General features: G+C 39.3%; 1 protein-coding gene across 1 annotated transcript in view; it reads right to left on the reverse strand.

The window, feature by feature from the left end:
• Positions 1 to 9497, reverse strand: part of KCNH5 (potassium voltage-gated channel subfamily H member 5) — a 318849-nt gene extending 309352 nt beyond the window's left edge. Inside the window, exon 1 of the mRNA XM_063091599.1 lies at positions 9425 to 9497. Coding sequence (XP_062947669.1) covers positions 9425 to 9497 — 73 coding nt within the window. The remainder of the gene's footprint in view (positions 1 to 9424) is intronic.
• Between the last annotated feature and the right edge of the window lie 1640 nt (positions 9498 to 11137).

An 11137-nucleotide genomic window follows, 5' to 3' on the forward strand; every position in this document is an offset into this window, starting at 1 on the left:
AGATCCACCAGTTTATGACTTAGGAAAGTCTCAACTGCTTAATACTTTGCTTTCTCCAGGTCAAAAAAATAAAATAAAAAAGAAAATCTCCCCTACCTTACCTTACCTAGAGAAAATATGGAAAAGGTGAATGAATATTTATTAAGACCTTACCATGATGAAGCACAGTACAAAATCTGCTACATTTGTGGCTTCGCCAAATCTTTCCAAAGTAGGTGTCATAATCCTGGAGAGCCTCAGTGCATCACCAGGGGTCAGGGCTAGAGCCAGGACAGGAGCCTCTGAGCCTTGAAAATGACCCACAGCATTCCAGAAAGATAACCAGTTATTTGACTATGGTGGTTCTAGTAGAGAAAGAAGTTACTTTAGAAATGAATGGGTGAATGTATCGTACATGTCACTCTTGGGAAAGATATTTTGTTTCTGAGCTCAGTTAATGAGTCAATCCTTGTGGTTCTGTCTTTGGTCCATCATATTTATAGACATCAGCTACCTATGATGTCAGTTATGGACCTGGTTCATGCTCTGAGATGAGTAAGGACTGTGAATGGACATGAGTTCACTTACTCTGCACAGAGCGCTTATAGGAGGTACAAAAGATATAGATGGAAAAATCTACCCTTAAGGATTGATAATCTAGTTGAAAAGTAAGACTAATGTTATACTGAGTGGGAAGTCAAAGAAGACCCTAAGATTTCTAGACTAAAAGATGAAAATACTAAAGAAACCTTTGACAGAAATGGGGAAATACCAAAAGAAAGCAAATAAATTCAATTCTGGTCACGCTGTGTTTTAGATGACTTGTGAGAGGTACAAGAAGGGAAATTCCATATATTATTGGAAACACAAGACTGGAGCACAAAGAAGGCAAAGCTTCAATTGCAACAGAGAACAAACATATTCTAAAAGGTAGGGTGAAGAGGTAAGAGAGAGAGTTAAAGGGAGGAACCTGGGCGACTAGTTGTTCTTCAGGAGAGAGAGAGGGGAGGGCAGGAGAGAGGGAAAATAGAAAAAGAATCCCATCAAAAGGGCAGGAGACCATGTAGAGTCACAAAAGCTAAAAGATGAATGTGTGTGGAGAGGGTAGAGGAGTAGAGTTTCAAATCCTGCAAAGCCAGAAAAATATGGACCAAAAAAAGGCCTTTGGATTTATAAGAATGCTCACTTACAATGCTCTGGAAATTTTCAACATTGTGGAGTACACAGAAATAGTTGAAAAGTGGTACAGAAGGAAACGGTGACTCAGAAGTAAGAGCATCAGCTACAGATGGTGCATTCAAAGGTTTAAACAATGAAATGATAATAACAACTAAGGACAGTGATATGGTACTTGCTAGGTGCCAGACACTGTTCTCTGCACTTTGCACGTATTACTCATTTAATCCTCTCTCTTACCTTATAAGCTTGGTACCATTATTACTTGTATTTTACAGATGAGGAAACTAGGAATGTGTTAAGTAACTTACAGAGTTAGTAGTAAGCATCAGAGCCAGGACTCTGACAGGTACTCAGCAGACCTCCAGAATGTAACCAACATGCACACTGGCCCACAGAAGAACAGGAGAAACGTAAATGTTTGTCACTGTGTTCACTATGCATCCCCAATGCTAGTTCAGTGCCTAGCACATAGTAGGCACTCTTTAAAATTTTGTTGCATTCATGAATAATTAACTAGAAAGGGCATGAGGATCAAGCAAAAGAAGGGGAGTTGTTTTTAGGAAACTTTATTCTGAGACTATTTAATCCCCCTTGTAGAATTCCTCTATTCTTTCAATGCTGTAAATATATGAAGACAAACTCATTGTGTTTTAACTTGCCCCTAATAAAAAAAGATGACAGCAGACAGAAAAGGCTTACCAAAAAATATAGGACAAAAGTTAACTTTTCCCCTCAATCTACGTGAGTTATTCAACTGTTAGTTAAATCTGGCAAACTGAGGATGGCCCTGCAGTCTCTAAAAACCCAAAATCCATTTTCCCTCTTCTGCTGGATACTGCACAGGAGTGTAAGGTGCTCCCCAAGGCAAAACTCACTCAGAAGATACTTAAGCAGGTAAGGATCGATTCCCAGAAATAAAACTCACTGTCAATAAATCCTAACTGCAAAGTTGTTAAAAATAACTTAACGAGAATCTACACATTTGTAAGTAGTTCTTTCTTGCCAAAAAATAGTCCAGATTTTAAGCCCTTGGAGTTTAAAACAAAAATTGGCAGAAAATATTTCAGCTGTACATCAAGCTGAAATAGGAGATGAGCACGGGATTCCAGTGCTCCCCTCTCATGCTCTGGTGAGTACCATCTGATTTGCTGTACACATTGTCATTTCTACCTTCAGCTACAGACACAAAATAACTAATATTTTAAACTATGTAATTACTTATACAAATTTACTTAATAGACTTAATCAGCATTGTTTGGGGAAAAAATCAGTTATGTAATATACTTGGTTACTTTAAGAGACAAATCAACTAGTACTAACTGCTATGTGCTTTGCACAGGGGAGGATATAAAAGTATTTGTAAGGTATGGCCCATATTTTGGGGGAGCTTAGTTCATATACTAAAATTTTTTGACTTCCCAGTTACATATCATTACATCTAGGAACTTTTACAATTGTGCACCTGAGCTCAGATCTCAAATCGCATATCTCTTGAAGTCCAAAGGACTTCGTACTTAATAGTTATGTTTCTCTGATGGGACCAGACCCAAAGAAAGAAAGAAATCCATTTTCAATAAAATTTCAAACTAGCTTTCCAGCCACTTTTACTCTTTATTTAATTTTTCCATCTTTTTCCATGTGAAAACTTAATATATCACAAATATACTATCTAGAATATATACAAATATGTATATGTCTATATGTATATACATATATTCAGTAACAATATCCACACATAACCAAATACTAAAATAATGTCTAAAATACATACTGACATGTGACAATATTTATCACTGCCCACATTTGATCAAATATTTTTCAAGATTCAGCCTTTCCAATATTAACTTCTATATTATATAAAATGAGAATATTTAAATGATTATTTTTAGTCATTCCTAAATAATGAAAAAGACTCATGCCATATATTATTAAGCAAGAATATTTAGTAGGACACACTGAAGAAATTTGTAAATTTCTTAGAGCACATCACAATAATAAATGCCACTAGTTTTAGACTGTAACTTTTTATTCATGTTTATTTGATTTCATGACACACCTCTTTTACTCACAAAAGTACTGTATGGCATATTTTAATTTTTCTTATTAAAACTAATTTTGTTTGGGATATTTCAAAGCATCTCTCATTATATGGTTTCTAATTCTACCAATAACAATAACAACAAAATCCCTAAAACTAAGATTCAGATTTCCTAATTCACAGGAAACAAAACCTCCTAACATAATATATCCCCAATCATATGCCTTTTGGAGCTTTGGTAAAGGGCCATGAAAAAAAATAACATTGTATAATGTTGAACATACTAATTATCCTGATTTGAGCATCACACATTGCACACAGCTAATGAAACTCAACTCTGTATCCCACAAAGATGTACAATCAACTATGTTACAATTTAAAAAATGGAGAAATTTGAATATTATTTGTTTTAGCTTTGTATTTTATTTTTAAAATTTGAATAACATTAAAATACTAGAATCATATAACATTTCAGGAAAATAACTATAAAACTGCGAACTATCTTTCAACAAAATTAAAGTACTGGTATGAACTGATTCTACTTTACCAATTTAATATAAATTATATAAAGTGTCTGGTAGAGGAAAAATCTTGCTGAAATAGGAAATAGGTAGTCATCCTCCCAGAATGAAGCATTACTTACATGACATTTTTCTTCAAAACTTCATATTTCATATATATTGCTACCACACTGAAATGTGTTATTATAATAAAATTTTGTTCATCTGCTGAAATAAATGCTCTATTAGCCTAAAATTTATTTAAATTTACTTCTTTACAGAAACTCATTTCATTAGTATCACATTCAGTCATAAAATGTTGGTGACCATCAACCAAAATAAATTTAAATAATTAAAAGAAATAAATACCTTTTTTCATTTAACCTGCCTATATGTCTTATAGGTATTTTCTTCCAAGAGCAACAACTAGCTACAATGACCCCAGTCAAATTTGGGGTAGGGGGCACAGAAAAAGAAAGAAAGGTCTTAACTACACAGAACCTATAGTGACCTCTTGTGGTAAATACTAACTACAGAACTTTGGTGAACAATACCTTTCCCTAGGCTACACTGTGGGGAATGTGGAAGCATTGTTCCTCCAAGCTAGGAAACAGCTGCTATTCACAATGAAAGTGAAAGATAAACATTGACTAAAGTAAAGGGTTTCTTTACGGAAATCTACTCAATCCTCAGTCACTGTCAATTAAAGTAATCATAAGTAAACCCCTAAAAAATAGTGTTTTTATATGGTTCTTTTAGCAGGTCACTTAAAAGATGGCTAAGTAGATGTACTTCTTACACATCCTACTTCTGTAATAAAGCAACTATACACAAAGAGGGCAATCGCTAGTAAAGACAATAGTGTCCTAGGATAAGCAGCCCTTGACTCAGCAACGTACTGCATTCATTATATAATGCAGCATGCACTCCAACGCAAGAGAGGATCTCAGGCTTATTTATAAATATAATTTAGGAAGTGGTCAGAATAATTTCAATCTCTTTGATATTTAAATGTTAAAGTGGTACATTTCAAAACCTCAGTAAACCAATGATTCAAAAATGCTATGTGGTTTTGATCAATATTTCCTGAATAGTGTCTTAAGATGTTAAAGAAAACCTTTCAAGAAAAAATATCAACAACTTTACAACAAAAAACAAATCCATTTGTTGTACACCATTTCTTATAAACTGGATAGTATTTAAAAGTTATTATTTCTTTTTTGTTTTATTTTTAATCACTACTTCTCTGCTTTTCTTTCTATAGGTTTCTTTAAGAGTTTTTACAAATATCAATTACAGCATGAAAATAATTTTGAATTTTCCTACAAGTAAGAGATGGCTGAGAAAAGAAAGTGCTTGTACAACCTGCCTATCTCAAGCAAAATGGAAAATTGAGGATACTGAGTTTGTCTTCTTGAAAGAAAAGTGGTTTAGGAAATGCTACCTTTTCTACTTCTTTCCTGAGCTCCTTTTTTATCCAAAGAAAAAAATATATCTAGTTTTTCATAAAATTAGTAAAACACTTCTAATTTTTCATAGTGCTTAAAATATTAAAAAACAATAATTCATTTATAATAAAAATATGTTGATTCTTACTCATAATTTTTCAAAATGTAACCTAGTTTACTGTCACCAAAACTAGTGATTTCTGCCTATTTGTTAAGAAATTGAAGACAACATATGAATGAAATGTGCTGCCCAAAGACATAATCACATTGAAGGGCTTTGAAATATTTGTTGTTTTTTGAATCTAAAATTTCACCTAAAAGTCCTAAACACAGTTGCTTTCTTTCAGGTAGTTAATCTCTACTCACAAGTTTACTGCTTCCTACAACACAATTTATATTGATAATAGCTTGCATAAATAATTGAAATTTAAATGAGAAAATATCTAGTAATGCTCCTGACACAGACTTATTAACCTCTGGGGCAGGAGCATTCCAGGAGACATTGCTCAGATGTAATAAACTTACCACATACTTCCCAAACTTTCCCTTCCTAACAACTTATTTTGATCCTACTAGCCAAAAATATATATAAACATTTCTATTGCTTTATACTTTTGAGCTTTACAACTTCTTGGAGTAATAACATGCTCTCTATATTTACTAGAGCTACATGTTAAGAAATATTGTAATTCCTTTTCTCTAAAATGATCTTATCTTGTCTTTTATCTAGAACTAAAAAAAAAGGGATTCCACATTTCTCCTATTTTAAGATTGGGCTATAAAGTGTGTGTGTATCCATCCTACTCAATGGCCCTCATTATTTTATTTTATAGACTTTGAATCACCAGTAACAACTCGCAATGCCTTCCCATAACAGACTGAGTCAACTAAATAAGGAAAATAAAAATCCAATCTCAAGAGGTGTAAAATAACAACAAATAGTCTATAGTTGCTACTCTAGGGCACAGAATACAGCACGGTTATTCTGGGAAACCGCAACTGAGGGGTTTGGAACTTTATCAGGAAATCCTCAGATTTAAAAGCTATACTCAAATATGCCACACTTCTTGCTCTTTTGTTCACATCCTCAAAAAGTTCTGTGACAAATTTCTAACTGGCTGCATTTCATTTCAGTAGTGATATCCATGGACAAATAAATGCCCAATGTTTTCTCTTTGTGTCCATTTCCCTTTCACGTCTAATGTCTCTCTCTCTTGCTCACTCTCTCTCTCTCTCTCTCTCTGGATGTGTGTGTATGTGTATGTGTATGTTTTTTCTACATCTCTCTTTTGCTCTTTGTGTGTGAGAAAGAGATAGTTTGCTTCCTCTGTGTCTTCTGTGTCTGCAGGATGGACAGATACACACACTTTATAGCCAAATCTTAAAACAGAAGAATAGGAAGGGAATTCCTCTTTTTAGTTTTCTGGGTGGGCGCCTGTCCATCTGAGTAATTATCTGTGTATTTCTGTACCATCCGGGCATCTCTCTACATATTTTTCTATCTTTGTCTGACTCTCACTATAAGATCTGATCTTTTTATAAGGAGAAAATGAGGTTGTATAAGAAAGAGAAGCTTTTCTTGAGGTACAGGTAAATAGATGAGCTTAGCCTCTGTTTCCTCAATTCTTAAACAGATTGGGAGTGCTGGCCTCTTTTCTTTTTTTTCCCACAAAGCTCTGCCAACAGTTCACTTTCAACGTTGTTAAGGTAGTAAATAATGAAATCTTCAGTGTAACAAACCTGATCCATCTATGAGAATCCTGAAGGGAATTTTCTCTGTTAGTCTCAATTAAACAATTTCTCAGCACGAATTTTTCTATTTCTCTGCCAAATCATACAGAAATAACTGTGGGATACCTCACATGAATATACAGACCAATTTAATACTGCAATTCCTGGTTTTTAAGGTTCTTCCTGTAAAAGAGGTAGTGAGACTTTTCAGTATTTATTAGATACATATGTGCATATATCTACTTCAACTATCTAAAACATTTCAAACAAAGCTCGGGGGACTTTGAGTAGTGGTATTCAAAGTCAGTCACAGGCAATTAGAAGTGGCATTTAAAAATGCTAAAACAGATCAATTTTCATTCACACTTGGTGTTATCCATTGAAAGAAACATTAAACCGATGAAACAATGATGAATATAAAGTGTAAAAAAGATAAACTATTCATTCATTTGGATGGCGACCTAAAATGGAGACAACAGAAGCAAATGTTTCTAAGCCACATAAGATGAATCTCCACTTCATGGTCTATCAGAAATAAAAGATATTCTAAAAACTGGCTCATAGTTCCAGTCTGTGTAAATAGTTTCAACCAAAGATGCTATATTAGCAAACTTCAGTCAAGGGATTCTCATCTTCTTTCTCTCCACCAAGGAGGGCAACAGAGAGCCTGCGGATTTTATTTTGGCCTTCTCTGGAAAGTCCTCTCATAGACCAAATTGCATGGAGTTGAAATAACCCAAGAGGATGAGAAAGCTGAAATAAGACTCATATATCTTAAACAGCTTATTCCAGTAGCTCTTACATTCTACAGAATGGTTGTTTTAATAGTAATATCTCCTTGTATTCTAGTTCTATTATAATATTAATATAAGAAGGTAAGGTATAAGTATAGAAATTGCCTACCATTATAAAGTTATATTTTATATTATTGTAAAAATAGGAAACACATATGAAACCACACTGGTATAGCTAAAAATATTACAGGTATTAAAATGAATAGTAGGCCAGATCCTATTAACTATTTTTTGAACCCAAATATAACACTGTTGCTTTAGACTTGTATAGTATTAGGCATGACTAAAGTGAAAGAAATAAAGTCACAAACCTCAAAATAAAACCAAATACCAAGTCAGAGATTTAGGGAAAACACTTCGGGATACTTAAATACATTTAGTCCCAAAATCAGGGTAAATATTTGCAAGCCTAGTTTTACAGGAGAAAGATCCTAATCTAAGAATTAGTATAATCTAATCTACCAACTCAGGGAAATCATCATCGTATTTAATTATTTATTATCATTTGAGTGAGCCTCTGTCTGGCCCACTAGGCAGGAATCTTCTTAAGAACAGGGAAAGTGTTGTAATCATTTTTTTGTACAAAGGACCCACAGACTGTCTGTTGTATAAGACACTCAAATAAGTATTGTTTCAATGAATGAATCAATCAACAATGAATTATGGAACTCCATGGAGTATTTTCATTGCTTTGTTCCAAACTCTACTATGCTTCATATGCAAAAATGTCTTTCTCATAATTCTCCAAGCAAGAGATCTCAAAATATAATAACAGTCCCCTGAAGAAAAAACTTCAAAGGATATTCAACATGCCTTGCTAATGAAGTTGAAAATTATATAAAAGAATTAAAAACAAGTAGAAAATATAGATTTCAGTAAAATGCAAAGTTTATAAGGTCTTGAAATGTGAAATATATAACCATTCCCATCCAAAGTGTCTTGTAGGAAATGAATGCATAAACCAATGGTATTTTAAGGACACTTTAAGGCAAAAAAAAAATCTAAACATCAGTAGCAAGGTATAATGGCATATTTTGAATTCTTTCTCCAGTCACATTAAAAGCACAGTAGCTATTGCTTCACTTCTACATTTCTCCTGTTCAAGTCACATGAGACTATCATATAGACCAATGCACAATGAAAAACAAAAAGAAACTTTAAACACAAATTTGACCACAGTAATTGTCTTCCCATTTTTCAAGCACTGACTCTCTCTTTTAGATTCAACTCCAGCTACTCTCCACAGGACAAGGTACCTTTCAGTGGTGACCACTGAGGCCAAAAGCGTTTCCAGAGACTTAAATCTTATTAAGCAGCACTTTCGCAGCTATTCCCAACTTGAAAGAAACCCTTCCACTGAGACTAACTCTAAGAATTTCATCAGTTCCTGCAGCCTACTTGGGAAAAAATGTGGGAGAAGAATAAACAAGAAAGTTATCCCTCAACAAAGCGAATTTCAGCTCCATTCTCCAGATGTACCTGCACTCTACCCACCCCGCTTCCTTTCCTTCTGTTCTGGGCTGTGGACAGGTAGGGGAGAGGGTGAGCACCTCTAGTAGGAAGGGGATGCGACTAACTTTCCTCCACCACCTCCTTCCCACCCCCACCCACAATCGGTTCCAGGTGGTAACTGAAGCCACCAGGTAAGGATGCCTACATCCCCTTCCCCCCTTGGGAAAGAGATGGGGTGGGGAGGATAGGGGCCGCGTGTGGGCGGGATGGAGGCAAGGGTGTTCTGAACTGAACTCTCCTTACCACTGGAGCGCCTGACGATGTTCTCCAAAAATGTGTTCTGCGGTGCCACCAGCCCTCTCTTGCCCCCCGGCATCCTGGGTCTGGAGAGCGGCGTCCAGGATCCGCGGCGGGGGAGGGGGGGATGCAGGAAGAGAAGGTGGAGGAAGAGGAGGAAAAGGTGGAGGAGAATCTCGAGCCAGAAGAAGAGGGGGCGCGGCGGCGGCGACGGGGTCCCCTGACTGTGTCTCCAGCCCGACCCGGATGAGCAGCTGTGGGGAGGAGGACCAGGCAGTTCATGGTAGTAGCGCTCCCCCGGCCGCCGCTGCCCAGACTGTGGCGGTGCCGCACACGGGGCTCGGGAACTGCAGGCTCCGCGGGACACAGTGCGCCTGCGCCGCCCCCGCTGTCGCTGTCCCGCCGGTGCTGAGGCTGAGACTGCTGCTGAGGCTGCTGCCGCGGCGGCGGTCGCCTGGGCGCGGGCTCAGCATTTCTCCCCCGGGCCCGCGCCCCGGGATCGGGGGAGCGAAAGAGCGAACTCAAGCCCTCTCGTCCAGGTCCCCCTAGCCCAGGCCGAGACCCCTTTCCCGCGCCTTCCTCCCCCGATCTCCTAGCCCACCCCTGTCGCGCAGCTGGATCACTGCTGCCCAGCGCAGCCCAACTTCTGCGGGGCTGTGCGCCTGGTGGCCGCGCCTCTCTCCCTGGAGACCGAGGCGAGCGTTCGCTGTCCAATGGGGGCCGTGGAGTGGGAGCGGCGGGTGACAAGGAGGATCCTGTGCAGTCGAAGGGGTCACATCTCAGCTTCTCCTGCCGGGGTCCCGAGCCCCGGCTGCTCCCGCCGACGCGGCTTTCGGGGCGGAGGTGCCTACGGGCTCCCGTTCAAGCCGAGGCTGAGCGCCGATTAGGGACTAACTGGGCGGCGCGCGGGGACGCAGAGCAGCCACCTGACGCTGCTACCGCCCCCCTCCGGGCTTCGGTGCCTGAAGCCCCAACCCGGGAGCTTTGTACACTCGCCCTACTCCACACCCAGAAGCGGAGCCGGATGAGGTCAGGGCGCTGAGGGAGGGAGCGCCCCGAATGGCCCCTGCGCCCCAGGCTGGTTCTGGCGCGCGCGGGGGAGCCTGCGGCCGCCAAGGAGAGCTTCTCCGAGGGCCGCTGAGCGCAGGAGACGAGCCGCGAGCCCCGCCACCGCTGCGAAGTTGCCGGACAGGTTGCACTTGACGCGAGGAGTGGGGAAAGGGGGAATAATTGACACCCCAGAGAGAGGCAGTGCGGCCGGCACCGTTTGCGGTGGGAAAACGGGGAGGGCGGTGGGCACGACGTTGCACAAGCCTGGGGCAGGGACAGGAATCGCCTCTAACAACACCCCCCACCCCATACATTTCAGAACCAGGGACAGGAGTGGAACCGATAGAAACAGTCCAAAAGCCCGAATCTGCCACAGAGAAGGAAAACTGGCGTATGAATGAGGTCAGGAGAGAAAGGGGAGCCCACGCCACAGCACCTTCTTTTATCTAAGGCAGTGGTTCTCAAAGTGGCCCCGGACTAGCAGCATCAGCATCACCCAAGAACTTGTAAAAATGCACAGTATTAGACTCTGCCCTAGAGCTAGGGAACCAGGAACTCTGAGGTTAAGGTCTAACCATCTGTTTTCACAAGCCCTCCGCGTAAATATGACACACGCACAAGTTTGAGAAGCACAGATCTAAGGCTTCTCCTCCGGGGATCCACCTAGAC

This window comes from Cynocephalus volans, chromosome 3 (assembly GCF_027409185.1).
Source record: "Cynocephalus volans isolate mCynVol1 chromosome 3, mCynVol1.pri, whole genome shotgun sequence".
NCBI classification, from domain to species: domain Eukaryota; kingdom Metazoa; phylum Chordata; class Mammalia; order Dermoptera; family Cynocephalidae; genus Cynocephalus; species Cynocephalus volans.